Source organism: Vombatus ursinus, unplaced genomic scaffold, assembly GCF_900497805.2.
Source record: "Vombatus ursinus unplaced genomic scaffold, bare-nosed wombat genome assembly UNPS02014778.1, whole genome shotgun sequence".
In the NCBI taxonomy this organism is placed as follows: domain Eukaryota; kingdom Metazoa; phylum Chordata; class Mammalia; order Diprotodontia; family Vombatidae; genus Vombatus; species Vombatus ursinus.
Window position 1 is genome coordinate 57,081,922 of NW_020954556.1, and position 24,543 is coordinate 57,106,464.

At 35.3% G+C, this 24,543-nt stretch overlaps 1 protein-coding gene across 2 annotated transcripts in view; it reads left to right on the forward strand.

Moving 5' to 3' along the window:
- SOS1 (SOS Ras/Rac guanine nucleotide exchange factor 1) overlaps positions 1-24,543 on the forward strand; it is a 194,467-nt gene that overhangs the window by 117,206 nt on the left and 52,718 nt on the right. For both annotated transcript variants that reach the window (XM_027865109.1, XM_027865110.1), the window contains exons 9-12: positions 6,367-6,494; positions 7,234-7,889; positions 23,743-23,824; positions 24,201-24,323. In XM_027865109.1, the coding sequence (XP_027720910.1) occupies positions 6,367-6,494; positions 7,234-7,889; positions 23,743-23,824; positions 24,201-24,323 (989 nt within the window). The remainder of the gene's footprint in view (positions 1-6,366; positions 6,495-7,233; positions 7,890-23,742; positions 23,825-24,200; positions 24,324-24,543) is intronic.

A 24,543-nucleotide genomic window follows, 5' to 3' on the forward strand; every position in this document is an offset into this window, starting at 1 on the left:
TTTCTTTCTTTCTTTCTTTCTTTCTTTCTTTCTTTCTTTCTTTCTTTCTTTCTTTCTTTCTTTCTTTCTTTCTTTCTTTCTTTCTCTTTTTACAATAAAGGGCAGTTGAACTACCACATATGGACCCTAATATCATAATCCCAAATGTCCAGTTTTCCCATCAATTTTTGTCAAGTAATGAGTCCTTAGCCCAGTAGTGGGGTCTTTGTGTTTCTTAGTTTGTTTGCTTCTGTATGGTGGATACCTAATCTGTTTTACTGATTGATCTCTCTATTTTTAATCTATTCCAGATTGTTTTTATGATTACAGCTTTGTAGTGTAGTTTGAGATCTGGTACTGCTGAGCTCCTTTCAAGTCTACTTTTTTTTCTTTATTTCATTTGAGATTCTTGACATTTTGATCCTTCAGATGAAATTTTATTGGTATTTTTCTAATTCTATTAAGTAATCCTTTGATAGTTTGATTGGCATGGCACTAAATTAATTAATTTAGGTAGCATTGCCATTTTTATTATATTGGCTTGGCCCACCTATGAACAGTTTATATATTTGTGTGTGTGTGTGTGTGTGTGTATAATCATTATTATTACTATTATTTAAATCTCTGTATTTCCATAAGCAGTGTTTTATATTAGCATTCACATAGTTCCTATATGTATCTTAGTATGTAGACTTCCCAGTATTTTATATATTCCAAAGTTATTTTAAATGAAATTTTTTTCTGTCTCTAACTGCTAGGTTTGGTTGATATTATGTAGAAATCTTGGTGATTTGTGTACATTTATTTTATATTTTATTATCAGTATTTTCAGTTAATTTTATTTGATTCTCTAGAGTTTTAAAAGTATACCATCATTTCATCTGCAAAAAGTGAACTTTTCCCCTTTGTTTATTTCATTCCTTCAATTTCTTTGTTTTATTGCTATAACTAGCATTTCTAGCACTATTATTAGAGTTGGTATTATTAGCAAAATCAGTGATTGGAGAAGCATAGTCTTAGTAACAATGGACATCCTTGCTTTACCTCTGTATTGGACTCTACTTTATCCCTGTTACATTTAGTACTGGCTCTTGGTCCATTTATTCTAGTTTTCAGGAGTTTGGGGCATAAATGGATATTGTATTTTTTGTTATTTTTCATTTTCATGCTCAATCTGTTGATTTGGTCTTTCCTCTCTTTTGTTGATCAAAGTGTTTAGATAGATATAAATTTTCCCCTAAGGACTGCTTTGGATACATACAAATATTTTCTTATGTTGTTTTTATCTTTTATTAAATTATCTAGCATTCCTCTGATTTGTTCTTTGTGTAACCTATTTTTAGAATTGTTATTTAGTTTTCAATTAATTTTTAGTCCTTTCTGCAATAGATTTTTATTGAATATAATCTTTTAAAATTTCATCATGGTCAGGAAAGGATGTGTCCAATATTTCTGTTTTTCTGTATTTGTTTTGAGATTTTTTAAAAAATAATTTTTATTGATATCTTTTCCATATTTGATTATATCCTAATACACATTTTTGTAAAGTTATAATAAACAATTCAGATTATATATACTTTTTTCTATTTCCATTAATAATCACCAGAGATGTATCTTATCTAATTTTTCTAAAGTTCTATCTGAGGCCTTAACTTTTTTTCTGTTTTTATTTTTTGGTTTCATTTGTTTGCTATTATAGTTTTACACTCTATTTCTCTCTTTAATTCATTTCTCTTTTCCTTTAAGTATTTAGATGCTCTGCCTTTTGGGGGATATATATTGAGATTAATTTATTGTATGTGGTGATTTCATCCAAATTTGATTTCCCTGTTCATCTCTATTTTAAACAAATCTATTTTGCTGTTGCCTTATCTGAGACCATCATGGCTACCCCTACTTTGATGAATTCAGCTAAAGTATATCAGATTATTCTCTAGCTCTTCTTTTAATTCTTGTGAATGTTTGTTTCAAGTTTGCTTCTTGTAAACAACATGTTGTTGGACTCAGCTTTTTAATCCATTCTGCTTTTTTCTCCATTTTTTTGGGTAAATTTGCAATTTTGATTGTTACATGTATGTTTCCCCTCATCCTGTTCTCTTATGCTTTTTCCTCTCTTTGTGTCCAGCCCCCTTTTTATATAAGAGAAGAAGGTCTCAACACCCGTATTTCTATGCTTGATATTAACAGCTTTTATTCACCTCTTCTTATTGTTTCTTTCTTGCTTTAAACTCCTCTTCATTATCTCTCCTCTGAATTTATAGTTTGTTTTGCTTATGACTAATTCTGCCCTATATCTACTCTCCTTGTTATTCTCCCCATCCCCTCTCACTGTTTGTCCCTGTTTCCCTGTTGAATTGATTATATTCTCCATGACAGCGTGTGTGTGTGTGTGTGTGTGTGTGTGTGTGTGTGTTCTGCTCTTCTTTAGCCAAATCAGATGTAAATGAGGTTCAAGTGACACCTGTTATCCCCATACCTTTTTTCTTTTGCCACGACTTCTACTTGCATTCTCCAGTTCTGTCAAATAAGTTTCCTCCCATACTATTTCTTCACTATAATATTCCTTTATATATCCTTTTCCCCCTCTCACTTTCTTTTCTTCTTTGGCCATCATCAAAACATAACAAAAATCACTCTCAGGCCTTCTGTCTTATTTGAGTTTCTCTATGATCCCTTAAGATATTATAGTTCTTAGGGGACATGTATCATATTCTCCCTGCCCTTCCCATTAGAGTACAAACTTCCTTATGAAATATTTTTGATTGCTCACTTGTATTTAGCTTCTTATTGCTTTTCTTTACTTCTATATCTATATTTCAGAGTTTCTCCTCTGTTATGGTCTTTTTATTAGGGATGCTTAGAAGTTCTCTATTTCATTAAAGGTCCATTTTTTCCCCTGTAGGATTATATACTTAATTTGGAGAAGTAAGTTATTCTTGCATCTAAGCCTATATAGTTTGTCTTCTGGTATATCATATTCTATTCTTTTAAAGCAGTAGTTGCTATATCTTGCATAAGCCTAACTAGTTTCTTGATACTTGAGCTCTTTTTATCTAAGTGGTTATAATATTTTTCCTTTGACCCAGAAAATCTGGATTTTGGTTATCATTTTCCTGGGAGTTTTCATTTGGGGCTTTATTTCAGGAGGTGATCTTTGCCCTCTTGTTCTAATATGTCCCCTGATGATATTATGATTCTTTCGTTATTTTGTGAAAATGATATCATTTTCTTTCATAATGTGTTGAAATATGCTGTCCATTTTTTTGTCATAGTTTTCAGATTGCCCAATGATTCTTAAATTAGCTTTCTTTTATTTTCTAGGTCAGTTTTTTTTGTATGAGATACCTTATATTTTCTTTTATTTTAATTTCTTCTCTTTTAATATTTCTTTTTGTCTCATGGAGCATTCAGCTTTTGTTTGGATCCATTCTAATTTTCAGAGAGTCTGTTACTTGAGTAAGGTTTTGTACCTACTGTGCTAAGCAGTATCAACTTGCATGTTTTTCTCATTTCTTAATTTTTATAGCTAAATAAAATTCCATTACATTTCTTTATTATAGTTTATTGAGCCCTATAGATGGAAACCCAATTTTTTTTCTTATTTTTAATTACTCCAACAAGTACTGCTTTGTTTAATGTGGTGTATATATGGTTTATGTCATACATTTCTTCCCTCTTGTCACCTCGGTATATTTATCTATAATGACATTATTAGGTCAATAGGTATAAACAATTCAGTGACTTTTCTCTAACAATTGCAAGTATCCTTTTATTTATTTTTTTTAACAACTATTTAAATATGGTCTTAGCTGGCCCTTTCTCATTACTTACTTTTATCAAACAGAGCACTATTTTCTTAAATATTTCCATTACTACTTTTTAGTTGCAGAGGTGGGTTAAAAGTGGCTCCCTTAACTGTTAAAAAATATTTGTCATCTCCACAAAGCACTTGGATTTCCATTGAGCTTTAGAATATAATTCCATAGGCAATTTCAATTTGATCTCTGACATAGAAATATCAGGCTGCTTGGTTATTTTTTAAATCTTTTTTAATATACTGCATTTGTTTAATTGCAGTATTACTGTTTGTTGAACAAGGTTATTAAACAGTACTTATGAAAACAGAGTGTTAAATATCGCTGTGGTAACAAGAGAGGATGCATATTTGTTGAGGTCTCATTTACCTGTTAGTTGCCACAGGTTGTTTCCTTAGCAACAACTGCTAGCCTTTTGGTGATTGCTATCTTGAATCATTAACCTGTACTCATATCCAGGTTAGGCCATCTGTGTTAAGTAAAAGAAGGGAGAGAACAAAGACACCTGTGTTGCTACTAGAAGTGATAACTTGTTAGTTTGAAATTTGTTTTTAGAAGCTTGCCTAATGCTATGAAGGTAAAAATGTCATTTTATACAATTTAATCACCATTCTTTTGTGGATTTTTATTAGATTTTGGTATTAAGGGTTTTTAAGGTTTTAACATTTTTAGAAATAGATTGCTTTACATAATTTAGTGAATTATATGTTAAAAGGTAGCTACATTTCTCATACACTTTGAGTTCTTCTTTTAAGATTAGTAGATGAAACTGTTTGAATGTCCTTGATTGTTCTCTTTTTTATCATGATAGGATATGATGAGATTTTTATTATTTTTCTATGAATCTTACAATGCTTAACAGTTTTAACTTTTTTTAATAAGCAAAATAAAAAACAAGAATAAAATATTTTCTCATATTGTTCTTCATTGTCATTCTCACTTTGAAATTGAACACCTGTGCTCTGGTAGACTTGGCTATAATTCAGTTTTATTTCTGAACAATTAAATTTTGAAATGATTATTTTTTTCCATTGATGCATTGTGATGTTCAGAACTTTGTGCTTTGTTTTAGATTCATTTCATTGCTGGTTCTTATGTTGTCTTTGACAATTTGATGAGGTAGTAAGTAAAGCTTTGTTCATCTCCCAAAATTCTTAATTCCCCCCGCAACACCCCCTCATGAAAGGAATGAAGAGCACAGAATGATAGGATTAGAAATTAGTCTATTTCAAGTGTCAGCTCTTCAATCAACCCTCCTATAGAGTTGCTAAAGTAAGAGAAAACACATCTTGAATATATTTTGATATCAGGCTTTCCTTAACTTGGATGGAGCAGTGAAAAACATCTAAATGAGTAAAACATATTTAATTGACTTTCTGCAATGCATGTACTATAGTTTTTCCTCTTTACTTTTTTCTTTTTTGGTGGAAAGTTGTATGTTGAGAAGTAACTTGCCTATATGCTAGCTGACAGTATCATCATAGGGTATCCCTTCCCCATGAATACTGGGTAGATATATGAAAACAGTTTCTTTATTATTGTCAAAGCAAACAATCTGTTGAAATCAAATGGATTAAACCTCTCAGCAGGGCTTGGAAGTATATAGTCTTGTTTGGAAAATGCTGATTTTGTTAGTGAATATAAAAGACATACATGTGCATATACACACACATATTTGTATAACTGAAAGTTGTAGACCATTATGTTAGAATATTGAAATATAACTAATAGGTTCTTTTTTTTTTCTATTTGACCATTAATTTTATAGATACCATCTGGGGCATTTCAATATTGTATATATTATAGTAAGAAAAAAATTTACCTTTGCAGATTATTGTGATAAATTGTCAACTAATATTTATTAAGTACCTAATATGTGTCAGGCACTGCGCTAAATGCTGGGGATACAAAAACAGGCAAAAAGTGATACCTTCTCTCAAGGAGCTTACCATCTAATGAGGAATAAATCATGCAAATAAATGTGTACAAACAAGATAACATACAATTTAGATTAAATGAAGGTGGTCTTAGAAGGAAGACTTCTTGCAGAACGTAGGACTTTGGCTGAGACTTGAAGGAAGTTAGGAAGCAGAGATATGGAGGGAGACCATCCCAGGCTCAGGGAACAGCCAGTGAAACACTCTCACATTCAGGAGATGGAGTGTCATGTGAGAGGAATAGCAAGGAGGCCAGTGATATTGGATCATAGAGTACATGGAAAGGAGTAAGGTATAAGAAGAATGAAAAGGTAGGAGAACCATTGTGGAATCATTTTTAAAAAGTTGTTTCTCAATCTTTCTCACCCTCAATATCCTATCAGTTGCTGAGTTCTGTCATTTCCACTTCCATAACATCTCTCATATACTTCCCTTTCTTTCTTCTGACAAAGTTACTTTTAAAAAATGATTGCTCTTTAGCTCACACGGTTAAAATTAAAAAAAAACTTTTTGGTCTTATTATGCTAAGGAAAAATAGAGAATGCATGTCGTCTTCATCCTTGAAGATAATAAATTGTTGTTTTGTCTACAATTATTCTCCTGGTTCAGATTTGTTGTTTTTTTTAACTTTGCAGCAGTTAGAAGAAAAGAGTGAAGACCAAGAAGACAAAGAATGCTTGAAACAAGCAATAACGGCTTTGCTTAACCTTCAGAGCAGTATGGAAAGAATATGTTCCAAGAGTCTTGCAAAACGGAGACTGAGGTAAACGTTTCCATTTTTTTTTCCTGCTTTCCACCCTGAGTACTGTGCTATAAATTCAGAGTTCCAAGTTTCCTCCTCAAGTAAACAATAAGGAAAATAGTTCTAGTGACAAGTTTAGTCTTTGAGAGGAAGTGACATCAAAGCCAAGAGAATATGTTATTGTTTGAAAAAGCTTTCATATTTGTGTGTTTTCCCTGTGTGCTCCCAGTCAGGACTCCTGAGAGCTAACTGGTGAGCGCAAGGACAGGCAGAGCTTTCCTTGTAGGTAGAATTTTTTCAATGTTTCATTGTTTTGTCAAAGTAAAATGCATAGCATCTTTTTAAAAATAACTTTTAGCACTCAAAATCCAGAATCAATTTACTGTTTTTTCACATTTCTTAAAGATATGTTATATTTCTGCAGATATCTATGCTGTATGTATTGTCAGATACTAATCAAAGAATTATTAGTTACTTATTTAACACCTAAGATTGAAATAATTATTCTAAAATAGATCACTGTATTGAAAGAAACTAGTAATTTCCTTTGTTGTGTTGTCTTACTTGTAAACCTTAATAATTCTGAGTACTAACCAATTTTGGGGAACAGATAAATACCTGTAAGCTTAATTCATGGGGACTCCTTATCAATATAAGTTTTCAAAATATATTTTAAGATTCACTTGCTGGGTCCCTGTTTTTAAATATGTCCCATGGGTTATGTTTCTTTATGTACTAATGATGCTTTCCTTTTTCCCAGCGAATCTGCATGTAGATTTTATAGCCAACAGATGAAGGGGAAACAACTAGCAATAAAGAAAATGAATGAGATTCAGAAGAACATTGATGGCTGGGAAGGAAAAGACATTGGACAGTGTTGCAATGAGTTTATCATGGAAGGAACTCTCACACGTGTAGGTGCCAAACATGAGAGACACATATTTCTCTTTGATGGCCTGATGATTTGTTGTAAATCAAATCATGGTCAGCCAAGACTTCCTGGTGCTAGCAATGCTGAGTATCGTCTCAAAGAGAAGTTTTTTATGCGCAAGGTACAAATCAATGATAAAGATGACACTAATGAATACAAACATGCCTTTGAAATCATCTTAAAAGATGAAAATAGTGTTATATTTTCTGCTAAGTCAGCTGAGGAGAAAAACAACTGGATGGCAGCACTGATATCGTTACAATACCGCAGTACATTGGAAAGGATGCTGGACGTTACGATGTTACAGGAGGAGAAGGAGGAGCAGATGAGGCTTCCAAGTTCTGATCTTTATAGATTTGCAGAACCAGACTCTGAAGAAAACATAGTATTTGAAGAAAACATGCAACCCAAATCTGGAATTCCAATCATCAAAGCAGGAACCGTTATCAAACTTATAGAGCGACTCACCTATCATATGTATGCTGGTAAGTAGCCCAGAACAGCAAATTGCCTTGGTCTTCCTCTTTGACATCACCATCCCTAAAATAAGAAATTACATGATCTCATGTTTTCAGAAATTTTTGTTGCTCCAGTTTACGTATGATTTTCCTTCCATACAACTATACTTTGTTTAATAACTGTACCTTTCAGATAGAGTCATGTTTCACGATTTTCAGAATGTTTTGACTTTTTATTTAATCTTCACAATAACCCTGTTAGGTAGATGGTATCCATATATTGAAAATTAAGAAGCTGAGGCTTAGGGAGATGGTAGCTTTCCCCCCTTTGACAGAACCAGTAAGTGGCATAGCTCAGACTATATGCAGTAATGTAATCCATTTCCATCAAATATATGTTCTGTTTTTTCTTTTTCCGTCCTCTCCTCATTGTTAGTACTAAAAAATAAAAAATTAAATAATGATGTTTTAATGTGTTTTAACATGAATTAATGTATATAGCATTTTCATTATGAAAATTGCAATGGTAGTTACAAATAATTGTTTGAGGGAAAAGTGTTTCTCAATTTTTGTTCTTTAAATTTAGAAATTCTGAAAGAAATTTATATTTTTAATGTTTCCTGTGCATTAAATTGAAGTCTTTAGTTTTCTGAGCACTGCACTATGAAGTCTGATATTTTGCAGATACAATGAGTAACATTACTTTTTAATAGTGTTTTCTATAATAATAACAAAATTAAATATAATAATATTGACATAATTAATAAATATTACTAAATTAATATAATAACCAAATTAAAATAAGTGATGGAATTCAGTAGAGAAACTGAAAATCTACTAAATTTAAAGTTTTTGAAATCAAATGGAATCTCAGCTAAATTAATGGGGTTAGGAGCTTTATGGGACTGTTACTTCTCCCATAAAGCCAGAGATCCCCAAATACTTATATAAAGATTTTGGGGTTTTTTTCCTACCCCTAATCGCTGTTACTTCTTGCAATTGTGTTTGTTTCTTAGGTTGACAGAGACATGTAGTATGTCTTTGAACAAAATTTTCCCAAATTTTTAGTTTTATGATCTCTGAGTTCCTTCACAAAATTTTACTCATTTGAGTTAATATTGTAAAAAGATCCATTATTTACTTTTCATTAGTAAAATTGTATCTCCATTCCTATTTGATACTATTACTTCTTTGTTACATTTTAAAAATAGCCTACCTGTATATACACAGGTGTATATATATCTAAGTGTCCTCTCTGAAAGCATATAAATAGGTTAAAATAATGGAATCCGGATTTTAGAACTGGAAAGGGATCTTAGAGGTCATATTTTTCATGATTACCAAGGACCATAAAATCCTTTGTTTCATAATTAACCAATTTCATGTGTCTTTAAGATGAATAATGAAGCAATGACCTAGATAATTAAAGAGTAATTTTTAAACATAGTTTTTATTTGGCTTTTGAATATATTGTGTCAAGTTGTTTTCCCCTTAGTAGATTTGTTATACTAATTACGCTCCACATAAACTAATATTAAGATCAGTTTGAATTCCCAAGTGTTGTATAATGGAGTCAGATGACCTGGGTTCAGATCCTGACTTTGCCAACTACCAGCTATGTAACCTTGGGTAAATTACTTAATCTCTCTGGAGTTGAGTTCCTTCATTTGTCTAAGACAAGATGGTTGGACTAGAAGACTTATTTTTTCTGCTTTCCCTTCTAACTCAAAATCTGTAATTCTATAAAGTATTTAAAGATGTCATAAGTATGTTCAATAAGGAGTGTGAAGATTTTGCTATAGGTTTTATATATATATGTGTGTGTGTGCCTAACTGAAGTGATTTTCACTATTTACATATTACAAACCAGATATAAAAAAGTTAACCTACTAAAGATTTAATTAATTCATTTATTAATATGTAAACAAAGTTCTTTCTTTTGAAACCCATACTTTGTGGGCCTAAGATATTTTTTCTTATTTCAAGCAAGCAGTCAACAAACATTTTATGCCATGTATTGGGGATACAGATTAAAAAGAGAGAGAAAGACTCTACCTTCAGTGAGTTTACATTCTGCTACATGTTCACTGAGAAGTAAACGTACAGTATATAGAAAAATAAATACACAATAATTTGAGAGGGTTGGGGGAAGGGGAGGAGTGGCACCTGAGCTAAAGAGAATATTAAATTTAGGTTTCTGAAAGGAGAGAGAGCATTTCAAGCAGGAAATTTTTATTGTGTATGTATTTAAATGTGTATATGTTATACATGTTGTCTCCGCTGTAGAACAGTGACTGTTTCATTTTGTCTTTGTATCTACAGCACCTGGCACATGATCAGTCTGTTTTAAATGCTTGTTGATTGATTGGGACACAGGAATGGAGTTAGGAGATGGAATGTCTTGTGCAGGAAGCAGCAGATGGTGTCATTTGGTGTATGAAGGGGAGTAAGGTGTAGTTAGCCTGGAAAGAGAGGCTGAAGCCAGATTATGCAGGACTTTAAATACCAGACAAACAGGAGTTTGCATTTTTCCCTAGAAACAGCTTGTCTTAACATTTCATCAGTGTTTAAAAACAAGATACGATAATGCTACCTCACATTTATATAGACTCTTAGCATTTTTAAAGTGTTTTTTGGACAACTTGATGAGCTAGATATTGTAACTGTTAATAATGATTCTCATTTTACAGATGAGGGAAATGAGGTCCTGAAAGATGAAGCTTCTTGCCCAGGGTTTCATGGTTGTTGTCTGGTGCAGGGTTCGAATTCTGAGTCTGACACTCTTCTCACTACACAATGCTGCTTCTCACGCTCAAAAAGGATAGTATGAGATGCTTAAGGAGGACAAGGATCACCTCTAGCTAGAGGAATCAGCTAAGGTTTCATAGAGAAGGTAACAACTGCACTAATCTTTCAAGGAGAAGGATTTCACCAGCCAGAGATGAAAGGATGTAGGCAGATAGGCAGAATTTGATGGGCGAACAGTAAGTAGTCCAGTTTGGTTATAACGCAGTTTATAAAGGGAGATATTGCCAAATAAAATTGGAAAGGTAGGATGCCACCAGACTGTAGAACCCCTTGAATGTCATACTCAAGTAGATAGAAGCTACACTAAAGTTTTTTTTGAGCAGAAGAGCAACATCTGACCTGTGCATTAGGAAGATTAACTTGTCACTTAAGTTAAAAGATAAATAAGGAGAAGGGAGCACAGGGGGAAAAACAATTATGATGCAATTGAACTAGTCAGATAAGATAATGAGAGCTTGAACTTGTATGGTAGATGTAAGAGCAGGATTGATGTAATGGATTTTAGGGGACAATTGAGGATTTCTTCCATGTTTTTAGAACATGAGTAAGATTTTTTAATACCATACTACATATTACTTTTGGCATATGTGACTTTCACTACTACCATGTATCAGTGAATTACCTCTAGTTGTATAGATTATAAGACATCAACACCTGCCTAGCCTGGGAAGCTCTTATCCATGTCCTTCCATAAGTTTACCTTAATTTCAGTTGATATCATGAGGACAATGGCAAGAGCAAAAAAAGGGGACAGATAGTGCTAGGATCAACAGTTTTTAGACCGTAAATATTAACTTAGCTATTGTACTCTGAATGTGAGATCTTGTCCAATTCATGCACAAACTACTGGAGGAACTGAATTGTGTCAATCTTGACATCCTTACTGTAAACAAAATCAGAAGACAAAAGGAAGTTGTAGTGAAATGGAAGGATGGCTCAGACGTTGATGGAATTGGTTTTATCGTATGTCCAAAGACAACAAGAATTGCCACATCATGGGACATTTGATTATCTCATACTTTAGTGCTATGATAATTATTTCCACAAAAGACCACCATGAAAACATTTGCAGCTTATTTGCCAGCATTTGTTGTAGAAGATGAAGAGGTAAAAATAGTCTATATAGACCTCAGGAAGATCCTCCAAATTAGATATATATTTTATACTGCGTAACTTCAATTCGTGAAAATTATGCAAGAAAATATGGTTCAAGATTAAGGAAGGTGGAAGGCAAACAAACAAACAAAAAATCTTATTAATAATGAAAAATAAATGCATTCATATGATGCTGTGCCTGATTTTGTAATCTATTTTTGGTAAAAGGTGATGACCTTGAGGTAAGGCTAATAACACAGAACTGTTATTATATTGAAATAAAAATTTTTAAGCTGAAGTAGGAAAAAAGGTGTTTCCTGTGCATAGGGAACATTTTTTTCCCTCCTTTATCAAGAATAGAAGTAGTATATGAGAACCCAGGGAAATTTAAAAGACAGTTGGCATTTTTATATAAAATGTTTTTTGGTCTTACATATCCACACACAATAGAACAACTTGGACTTTTATGTGTTATAGATGAGTGACTAAAATGTCTTAATTTTTAATCTTTGGGTAATTTTTGATCTATAAGGCAGAGCTGTTCTATTTTTAAAACTCTCTGATATGTTAAAAAGTGTTTGTGCGTCAGCTTTGCTGCTGTTTCCTTTCTTAAGGATTTCAAAAGTGATTGTTTATAAATCCTTCTTGAGTAGCTTATTGTTTCTAGTTAACTTTTTTAAATGGCTGTGTTTAAGGGAGAATTATCACATGAACAGACATCCTGATTAACCGGGTTTGGTTATGAAGGGGTGGAGAAAAGGTTGTACTTGACCTAAACAAATGTTTCTATAATATACATTCTTTGTACTGCATCTGCCATATTCTTGCCAGTAATAACCAGAATCCACCACCAAACTCATCTCCAATGTCCAGGTAAATTTCTGACATTGTTTTAATAAAGCCCAGTAGAAAAGACGACAGACACAAAATTAACAGCATCAGGCCTTAAAAGCAGGTCTTGGTAAAATCAATGAACAAGCATTTTTTAAGTACCTTGTATCAAGGAGGATAAAAAGGAAGGTAAAAGATAGTTCCTCTCAAAGAACTCCTTTCAAGGAGCTCATAGTCTAAAGAACTATGTACCAACAAGCTATGAACAGGATAAATTAGAAATCATCAACTGAGGGAAGGCACCAGAATTGAAAGGGATATGGAAAAGGTTCCTGTAGAAGGTGGAATTTAGCTGGGAAGCCAGGAGGTATATATGAGAGGGGAGAGTATGCCAGGTGGTGACTGCCAGTGAGATTGCCTGGAATAGATGGAAGGTTTTGTTAGTTTAGAATTAAATCAGCCATATTAGAATACATAAAACACTAGACTTGATTATCTGCATGTTCTCTTCAAAGTTATTTTAAAACATTACTAATGACAGGTAAAAAATGGTTTTAAGTTACTGAGAACCTAGAGACTGAAAAACTATTAAAGAATAATAATTTAAGTTTATACTGAGGGGAGGAGAAACATTAGAATAAATTCTTGGAAGTGAGACTGAAGAAGTTGTACGTTACAGAGATGACATGAGCTAATCAATCATCCTGTCATCAAGTGCTGTTTGGGGATACAAATACAAAAAAAAAAAGGATATTGTTTCTACTCTCAGGAAGCTTACATTCTATCAGGGGAGACAACATTAGATTGTGAATTCTTCATTAGATAGTAAGCTCCTCAAGGATAGGGTCTGTCTTTTGCCTCTTCTCATAGCTGCTTTGAATTGTGTCTGGCATATAATAGGCACTTAATAAATGCTTATTGACTGACTGATAATATGTACTTATTTAGATGTATACAGAATAAATGCAAGGTAGTTAAATATAAAGTAAGGAGAGAGGGTAAAGGCAGCTAGGTGGCACAGTGGATGGAGTGCTAGGTCTAGTCAGGAAGTCTCATTTTCCTGAGTTCAAATCTGGCCTCAGATAATCCTAGGTAAGTCACTTAACCCTGTTTGTCTCATTTTCCTCATCTGTAAAATGAACTGTGGAAGGAAATGGCAAATCATTTGAGTACCTTAGCCCAGAAAACCCCAAATGGGGTCACAAAAAGTTGGATATGACTGAAATGACTGAGCAACAACAGTAAGAGAAGGTACCAGAATTTGAGACCTGTGGTCTTGAATGAAGAAAAGGATTCTAAGAGTTTCAACTTTCCCAGTGATGCCTGCTTAGCTGTTGCTACTGCTGCTGCTGTTGTAGGTGCCGAGGTCACCATTGCCTTATGCCTGCCCAACACAGAAGGCATAAGCTTTCAGGTTGGGAGCTTACACAGATCAGAAATTGCTAGAATGCAGGAGTATTGGACTAAAATGGGAAAAGAAAAAGTGTAGTTTTACTGGAATCAAGACCCACAGTTGGCATCCTTTAGAGGGTGGAATGTAACCCATATTTCTACCCTCCTGTTGTTGACTATGCACCCTTTGGGGTCATGCCATGGCCCTCCAGGTAACCATGGCTCCCTCTTAGAGATCTCTGCTTTAGAAAAAAGATGATGGCTAGTTAAATAGAGAGAAGGGGTTAGATGGGAGAGATGTTGTAGAGTTGGAAGTTTTGGCAGTTTTTAAGATTTAATAATGCGGGATGAAGGAGAATAAGGGCTTAAAAATAATGCCAGTGTTATGAACCTGGGCATCTTGAAGAATGGTAACACCTTTGAGAGAAAGGGGGAAATTTGGAAGAGGGGTAGATATGAGGGAAAAGATGAGTACTGTTTGAGCATGTTGGATTTGAGATTTTACTAGTACACTCAGTTTGAAATGTCTAACATGCAACTGATGCAAGATGAGTGCTGAAGAAAGAGATCAGACTTGTATGTATAGACTTGTGAGTGAGATGAATAAAAATAAAGCAGTAAAGCTGATGAAGTGATCAGGAGAAAGACTATAGAGACAGAAGAGAAGACAACAGAGCCTTGAGGAGCACTCGTTAAGGAGCATAATATGTATGATGAACCAGCAAAGTAGCTTGAGAAGTGATCAGAAGGAGGAAAACCAGAAGAGAAGAGAGGGATCATTGAAAATCCAGAAAGGACATGGTATCAGGGAGGAGAGGGTAGTTAGCAGTGTTAAATGAAGCAGAGTCAAGAAGGATGAATCCTGAGAAAAGAGCATCAGGTAATAATGACTACCACATGAGTATATGTAGTGAGGGAAAAGACAGAACCATCAAGGATATCACAGAGTTTTGGGTGTTCATTGACAGGTAGAATAGTTATATTATCCATAGAATTTGGAAAATTAGACACTGGAAATTGTTCTTTGCCAGAATGTGGTGGATGTATAACAGTCGTCCAAAGTCAATGATTTGTATCTCTATCTTGTGTCAATATGTCAGGGTAGAGAAGAGATGTGGGAGTTATCCATATAAAAATAATAAAAAGAAGAGAGAGTAGTTGAATTTCTGGCATGAATGTCCATAATCTAGCCTTTGTATTTGTTAGACTTCATTTGCCTCATTACTCATGTTCTCATACCACTGGACCAGCAGAATGTCTGTAAAACTAAGCATTTATTATACACAAAGGTAACTCTTAACTTTATGTTCTACTAATATTATCTTGTCTTTCCACATTGGATTTTTAAAAATCACAGTAAAGCATCAACCTAATGCTTTATACCAGCAGGTCAAAGGTTTCCAGTTGCAGTATTGCTCAATGTGTGGATTAAATGTGGGAAACACTGTAATAGAAAAAAAAAAGTTTAGAGCTTTTCCCAGTTTTTGATGGTAAATGGATATATCTATATTACTCTCTCTTAACATATTTTGAAATATTCTCCTTTAATCTCTTCTAGTGCTTTAAGTTTAAAATATTAATGTAAAAATAATGAGAAGAAAGAAGTACAAATATTCAGCCATTAAAATATTTGCTTTTTGGGAATGCTAAAACTTCTGCCAAATTTGCTTGGCTTATTTTTTACTTCTACTATTTTTTTCCCTTTGGTGGCAGGATTTTGCTCCCACTCACTTCCATTCTAGCTAAAAACAGCTTAAACTTTAGCCTTTTTACATCCGGTGACAACAGTGTTGATAGTGGGAGTGGTTGCTTTACTTCCAGCTTCAGAAACTCCTACTGTGTGTCTGGTTTGAAGGAAGGTCTATGGTAGTTATAATCTAACACTTTTAAAGGAGGTTTGTTAAGGGTGACAGAATCAAACTTAATCTCAAGTCCTTTTTTAATTAACATAACTTGACAATGATTTTAAATTATTTTAGCATTTTATAATTGTGAATTTATCTTATGTGGATCATTGAAATAATTAGGTAATTTAGGTGGTGGGGAAGATTTATATTTAAGATGTTGGAGCTGGGAGCTACTTCTGATAAACCATCAGATTCAGAGAAGTAGTGTAAAAGTCTAACATTCTCCCTGAAAACTCTCTTATTTATGTACAATACCAATATCCTTTCTCAATGCATATTGCTTTATAAGATAGATGCCCTTTTTTGTGTTGTTGAAAAGCTGAGAACTTGCTGAAAGAGTTCCACTTGACTACTTGATGCCAATCATGTGACCTTGAATAAGTGACTTAACCTCTAAGATATTGTTTCCTTTTCTATAAAATTGGGATAATACTCTGCCAACCACACATGATATTGTGATAGTCAAATAAATTAATATATTTGAATGGACTATAATAAACTGGCACTATCCAGCCCTTTGCCTTCAAATCAGTAAAATACATACTCTTGTATTTAATTCATTTATTAGGCAAAGGCTAAATAGCTTACCCAAAGTTGTTACAAATCTCCAATTTTATATAAAGATAATTGGCTGGAGCAGAAGTCACATCATTTCTTAGAGGATGACATTTCCTCTGTCAGGCTCCAGATGGGAGATCCCCAGAACTCTCTGTGTCTGGAGTGCAGGCTCACTTTCCATTGGTGACATCCATCATCTCAACAGTGGTGCTGTTTGGAGATACTTCAGAGCTTCTTAAGAAGGCAGAGCCCTGAGAAGAACAAAGTAGTTAAAGAATGAAGAGCAGGTAGAAAGTTGGTGCAGAGAATTATTTATTTTGTGTCTGTTTTTTTTACATGTCATTAAAGCTGTTTTAAATATGTTTTGGCCTACATGAGAAGTTCTGAGAAGCTTTTGTCAGAGAAGACAAGTTGCTGGAGCCTGGCATGGTATTGCACAACTATAAAATCTGGCCAGCAAAGCTGCAGCGAGCAGATCTCCAGAGCTTGGAAGCTCTGAGCTCCAGTGGGCTGTACAGAGTAAGGATCCTCATGAAGTTCTCCATGAATTTGGTGAATACACAGGTGACCTAAAGAGGGATAAACCACCTCAGGTCCCTAGTTTTAGCATTCCCAAAAAGCAAGTGTAAAGTCCCATGCAGATGAGTAGTGGGATTGGGAAGGGGGAGGAAGAGAGGGAAAGAGAGAGAGACAGACAGACAGACAGACAGAAACAGAGAGAGAGAGAAGCTGGGAGATTGCTATGGAATTAATGTTTTAAAATGACTCTATTAATACCTTCAAGATATGGAAGATCAGGATGAAATTCCGGAGATAGAGGCTAGGCCAGTTTAACAGGAATGTCAGGTTTGTGAAAAGGAATAATATGAAATGTCTGGAAGGGGAAGCTGGATTCATATTATGAAGGGCTTTAAATATCGAGATGAGAAATTTGTATTTAATCCTAGACACAACAGGAAGATGGTGGGGCTTTTTGAGCAGGGGATTGATAGAGTCATACCCGTACTTTAGGATTATCATGTTGGTATCTATGTGGAACATGGGCTGGAGAGGAGAGAGTCTTAAAACAGAGAAATTAAATAGGAAGCTATTAAAAATCGACTAGGGAGGAGGCAGAGTCAGGATGGCAAAGTAGCAAGAAGAAATACAGTTTAACTTTCCTCCACTAAGATCTAGGAAACTGAACTCTGATGAGGAAATCAAGAAAATGTCACAGTTGGTCATTTTTCTAACCTAGGGCAGCTCAGGAAGACAAACAGGACTGCACGCACTGGAGGCAGGGTTGTCCAAGAGCACACCATGTATAGAGTATTATAGCCTGACTGGGCACCAGAACAGGAAGCACTGGAGCAAGAAGGGATCTCATGGGATCCTTGAAGTAGCACAGAGTGTAGGAGCAGGTGCAGTTTGGCAGCTCTATCATCCAGTACCCAGTTCTGAGTTGGATTAAGTAGGGGCTCTGCACATAGGAGTGGTGCTAAGGTTGAAGCAAATAGTTGTAGTGTGGCTCTGATCCCAGGAGCAGAGAAGGGACTCAGTTCTAGCCTCCACTCCAGCATGGAATCTTGCAGGGCAATATTCCCAGACCAAAGAGGAGTCTATATTTCAGTTGCTCTGAACCTGCAGAGCCTCCCTGCAGACTAATAGTGGCTGAGTCTAGTAGCACCCTACTGAAACTCCCAACCAGGAATAAATTGAGAGACCCAAACCTGGGGCAGGAACTTGTAGTCTTCAGATGAGGAGGGCAGTGAACAGATCTTGCCCCAGGTTGCATCACTCTGGGATCATTGAAAGCTTGCAGGCCCCTAGCCTGAGCTGTAAAAGTAGCAGAAGAACATAAGAGGCCAGAAGCTCAAGCCAGATATCCCTAGAAGTGCTCAGAGCCAACAATTAGCATAAAGTCCAAAGTCAAGAAAGAAGCTGGAAAAATGAGCAAATAAAAAAAGAGCTATTATGGTGACAGAGAAGTTCAAAATACAAATCCAGAAGAGAATGACTTTAAAACATTTATAAGCAAAGCCTCAAAGAAAAATACATCTTGGACATAAGCCCAACCAAAATTCCTTAAACATTAAAGCAAGACTTAAAAAAAAAAAAGCAAAAAAAAACTTTCAAAAAATAGTTTAGGGAAGAGATAATAAGAGCCTGAAATAAGGTGATGAATTGACAATATTTAGGAACTTGAATGGGTGTGTAGAGTGGGGAAGAGCGAGGAGTTGAGAATAAACATGGGAGACCAAAGACTAGTGATATCTTCAGCAGAAGTAGTAGAATTTTGAAGAGGAGCAGGTTTAGAGGGAAAAGGCAAGTTTCATTTTTAGTTTTACCTGTATATCTTACAACTATAAGCTCAACAGGTAGTTGGTGATCTGGGATTGAAGCTCAGGAAAGAAAGAAGGACAATGGAAAGAGCACTGGGTTTAGAATTAATTCTTGGGTTCACATCCCTTCTTTGCTGCTTCCTTACCCAAATGACCACTTAAGTCAAACCACTTAAACTCTCTGGGTCTCAATTTCTTCAACTATAAAGTAACAAAGTTGAACTAGACCAACTCTACTGATGATTATACTATTGTGATATGTAACTTAGTTATCTGAATAAGCACGTTAGATGGCTGAGAGTTGATGAGATCACTAAGAAAGCATGTATATAGAGAGAAGAGAGAAAGAAGCCTTGGAGGACACTCACAGAGTAGATCATGGGTAATGATTCATCAGAGACTGGAGAATAGTCAGACAAGGCAGAAAGAGAACCGAGGAAAAGCAGTATCATGAAAGTCCAAGGAGGGAAAGAGTATCTAGGAAGGAGGAGAGAGTCAAAAGCGGGAGAGATATCAAGAACATGAGGACTTAACCATTGAATTCCATTCTTGAGAAAGTAAGCTCCTGGGAGCAAGTATTGTTTTTGCCTTTGCATTCCCAGGACATAACACAAGTGACTGGCACATAGTATGCCCTTAAATACTTTTTGATTGTTGATTCATCATTGATCAATCAAGAAATTGTTTGTAACCTTAGAGTACAGTTCCAATGAAGTGCTATGGTCAGAAGCCAAATTGTAAGAAGGTAAGAAGAGAGGGAGGTGATAAAATGCTTTTTATTTGAAGTAGAAACAACATATAAAGATAGTTTTTTTTTTCTTTCTAGGAGTTTGATTATAAAAAGAAAGGCATTGAATTACAGATTGTTTGGAAGGATAAAGTGAAAAGTCTTTTGAAGCTGGAGAACACCAGGGTGTGTATATAGGCAGCAGAAAGAAGGACCTAGTAGATAAGGAGAAATGAAACATTTGGGATAGGAGGGGATGTATGATAGAGGGAACAGTCTCCTAGAAGGGGACAGGATAAAGGATGCTAGTAAGCCAGTTGGTCTTGGCAAGAAGGGTCATCTCTTTGTCAGAGATTGGAACATAACTTCAATAAAATGCAGAGAGGAAATCTGGCATGGTAAATGGCTGATCTCAGCTGTCAGGATCAGGGAGACTGGTTTTCAAGTCCTGCTTCTGATAGGTACTGGCTGTGTGACCCTGGCCATGTAACCTAACCTTTCAGTGCCCAAGGCAATACTCTTAAAAGTATAAGAAGTAAAGCAATTGCCAATCTGCATGACATAGGTGGGGGAAAGGGGTTACTCACTGGGAATTCCCTACACCAATGAAATTGCAAGTATGGGCAAAATAATAATAATGAAATCAGGGCAAAATGTGATAAATACCATAATGTAAAGGCAAAGTACTCTAGAGATTGAGAGGTGGAGAGGTCATATATGTTTGGAAAAAGCAGGGAATGTTTTTTGAAGTAGGCATCCAGGGATGATTTTAAGTTATAGGTAAATAGGTAATAATGAGAAGGAAGCTATTTCAGAGGCAGAGGGCAGCTTGAGTAAAGGCACAGAGGCAGGAAGATGAAGGTCATTTTCAGGCTGACAGAACAGAAGGGGGAATACTAAAAGAAATGCTGGAAAAGATGGTTTAGTGCCAGAGTATAGAGGACCTTGAATGGAAGTTTCAACATAATTTGATAGGCAGTCAGGATCAAACAAGATCTCGATGGACTAAAATGACCAAATTCAAAAGGAGAAAATTTAATAGAGGCAAAAGTAAATTTCTTGGACTCTTCATCCTTCCCTTTTCCTCTCCTTCCTTTCCTCTCCCCTCCTCCCCCATCCCCATCCTTCTCTCCATCCTTTCTCCTTCCTCCCTTCCAATGCCGTGGCGGAGAAGGCCAAGGAGGCCATGGAGCCCGCTGAGGCAGACATTGCGGGGCTATGCCAGGACATGTTCTCCAAAATGGCCACCTGACAGGCGAGCTGACAGCCACCAGTGAAGAGTACAAACTTCTGGAAAATATCAACAAACTGACTAGCTGGAAGTTTCTAGAAATGAAAGATATTGCAGTAAACATAAGTAGAAACCTAAAGGACTTCAACCAGAAATCTGCAGCACTTCAGCCTCATCTGAATCAGATCACTTTAAGTGAGGAGCAAGCAGCAGCTCTGGAGCAGGCAGCCTACAAGTTGGATGCATATTCAAAGAAGCAATGCACAAGAAGTTAGAGAGGCGATGAAAGAATTCTTTAGCACAAAGATTTTAACTACAAGAGCGTTTCATAAGAGCTGAAATAAGTGGGATGGAATTTAACCCTATGCTTCAGTTCCTAAAAGGACATGGTGCTGCTGATCCAAGGAGAATCCCAGCCCCCACCTCTGGTTGGATGTGTCACTTTGACCACCCCTTGGTGTTTCCTAAACCTGTAACCCTGGAACTTCATCTTATCAATGGCTTCATTGTGTGCCCTGGACCAAGGCTCAGAAATCAGGATCAACCCCGTCTAGTACAGACACAGAGGAGAAACTTTCATCTCCCTGTCTCCTCCCTTCTTCCCTTTCACCTAGGGCTCCACCTTGGACTCTCTTTTATGAATGTGTCCCCCACCCCCTTCATAACCTGTTCTTCAATTTACATAATAAATGCCGACTTATGAACTTAAAAAAAAAAGGACATTTCTACACTTGGACTCAAAAAAATCATTTCAGTACAGAGTGAGGGAAATGTGGCTAGACAGCAGTTCCTGTGGGGGAAAATAACAAGGAGATTTTAGTGGACTAAAAACTCATTGAGTTAATAGCGTGTCACAGCAGCAAAACGAATATTATATGTCTTAGGCTGAATTAAGACACTATGTCTAGAACAAGGAATGCAGTAGCTCTGTCTTATTCTTCTGGGGTCAATTCAGCTTTGAGTACCCCATTTTTTTAGGAAAGACAGACATGCTTCAGCAAATCCAGAAAGACTAGCATGATAAGAGAATTGGAAAACTTGTTATATGAGTAGCACTTGAGGAAATTGGTTTGTTGTTTTTTGGGTTTTTTTAAGCTTGGAGAAAGAAAAATTTAGAAGAGTACTAATAACTGTCTTCAAGGACAGTTTTGAAGAATTACCATTTGGAAGATTTATTCTACTTGGCCCCATAAAACAAAATTAGAAGCAATGGAATTGAAGTATGATGAGGCTGTTTGAAGCTACTTGTTAAGGAAAAACTTCTGAACAGTTAGAATTATGCAGAAGTGAAATGGACTACCTTGAGAGTTAATGGGTTCCTCCTCATAGGAGGGGTTTTTTTGTTTGATTGTTTTTTGGTGACGCAATTAAGGTTAAGTGACTTGCCCAGGGTCACACAGCTGGCAAGTGTCAAGGGTCTGTTCTGAGGCCAGACATAGAAGGTTTTAAAGCCAAGGCTGGATGACCATTTCTTAGGGATGGTGAGGGGTTTGACACATACAGGTTAGCCTAGATGATCTCTGAAGTGCCTGCTCTGTGATTCTATGAGTAAGAGGGATTGAGAGCAGAAGAAATAGACAGACTAGTTGGGACACTACTGAAATAGTACAAAGGAGAAGCAATGGTGACCTGAACTCTATTCTGGCCAATTCAGATTCAACATCTAGGCATCTAAATGTACAAAGCACATGTGCTGGACAGATTAAGAGTGACAGCTCCTGCCAATTCATCCTGTGCTGAGATATATATAGTATAATGTATACATTTAATGTATACATATATATGTATGTATAATGCCAAGTAGAGTGTGATGGGGGAATGGGGGCAGCTAGGTGGCGCAGTGGATAGAGTGCCGAGCTTGAAGTCTGATTTCAAGTTGGCCATTTCAGCAAGTCATTTTATCTCTAAGCTGCAGTTTCTTCATCTGTAAAATATGGATGATACTTTCACTAGCACATCACAGAGTTATTGGGCATAAAGTTTTCTGTAAACTCTAAAATACTTTATAAACATGAGGGATTATAGGGGCATATGTGTAAAGCAAAGAGCTGTCGATTTCTTCTCAAAAGATTTAGAGTCCTGATTCTGCCACATAATAGTTGTGTGACCTTGAACAATTCACTTAACTTCTCATTGTTTCATTTTCTTCATCATTGAACTGAACATGATCATATTGCAAACTTCTCAGGTTTGTTGTGAGGATTAAATAACACAACATATGCGAAGTTCTTTTATAATCATAAAGCTATATAAATTTTAACTATTATTATAACAGGTCTTTATGGTAAAATCAAGGTTAATGTATCCCCCCTCAAAACAGTGTTCTAGCAAATTTAGTCCAGCTTTAATGATTTACTTTTATTACTATTATATTTTTGCAACTTTAATGAGGTCTTGTTAATGTTTACTGAGGATAAGTTCCAAAATATTCCTCAATTTTCTTTAACAAATTCAGTATTTTAGAGACTACACACTTTGACCTTGCATTCTACAAAATGCAGCGTTGTTATTATTACCTTGATAAAAAAGAAACTCCAGAAGTGGTTTAGAAATTAGGAAACTTCTTTCAGGATTATTGATGCATCTATTCTCACCATGGGAAGAACTTAGGGAGAAGAATGAACAGCGACGGGATCCTGGTAGTAAGGGGAAGGTTGAGGAACCGACAAGAGCTGGCACAGTTGCGTTCTCTACCTCTGCTTCTCAGTCAACATCCTTCATGTCCACTGATATCCTTAAAGGCAGAGTAGTTGGTGAAATGAATAATTACTCAATTCCCTAATATCGTTTTTTTAATATTAAAATATGGAGCAATAAATTTATCTAAGCTAACAATATATTTTAAAACCCAATTGTATGATAAATATTAAAATGCTATTTGGAGGTATTTTTAGCAGGTTTTCCTATTGTTTTTAACCATAAAGATAATATTTTTGCTTTTGTAAGCTGTTTTGACTAAAAACAGCTGAAAGATGTAATAGAAATAAACAAACTGTTTTTACTCTCTCAGATCCCAATTTTGTTCGGACATTTCTTACAACATATAGATCTTTCTGCAAGCCTCAAGAGCTACTGAGTCTTCTAATAGAGAGGTCTGTAAGTTTAAGATTTTATCATTTCTAAAACATAAGATTGAGCCGCTGAGTTTGTATTTCTTACAGACGTTCTGATTTTTTGTAACTATTAATTCATTCAGTAACAATATATCATATTGTAATATTATTTAAAATAAACAAAGCCTTTTCATGGTGGTTTGCTTCTTTATAATTTAGTAACTTTGAGCAACTATTAAATTCAAAGATTGTTAAAAACTTTGCTTATTATAAGTAAATTCATTATTTGAAATTTCTGGCTTGATTTCAATTAATTTATTAGTAATTTTCTTTAGATTCTTCTGAGAAGTAGCAAATAGAAACAGAATAAAAAGTTTGTCGTTGTTAATTAGCAATTTGTTTCATTCTGTACTAGGTTTGAAATTCCAGAGCCTGAGCCAACGGAAGCTGATAGGATAGCAATGGAGAATGGAGACCAACCCCTGAGTGTGGAACTGAAACGATTTAGAAAAGAATACGTCCAGCCTGTACAACTCCGGTGAGTGTTAGGGGAGAACGGCAGTCCACATTTACAGAGAGCTTTCAGATTCACAAAGCACTTTATGTTACACGTGTGTATGTGTGTATATGTATACAATTGTCATTTGATCCTCTCTACAACCCTGCGATGTAAGTGCTGTTATTATCTCCATTTTACAGATAAGAGAACTGAGGACCAGAGAGGTTAAGTTGACTTGTCCATATAGTATTGGACAAAG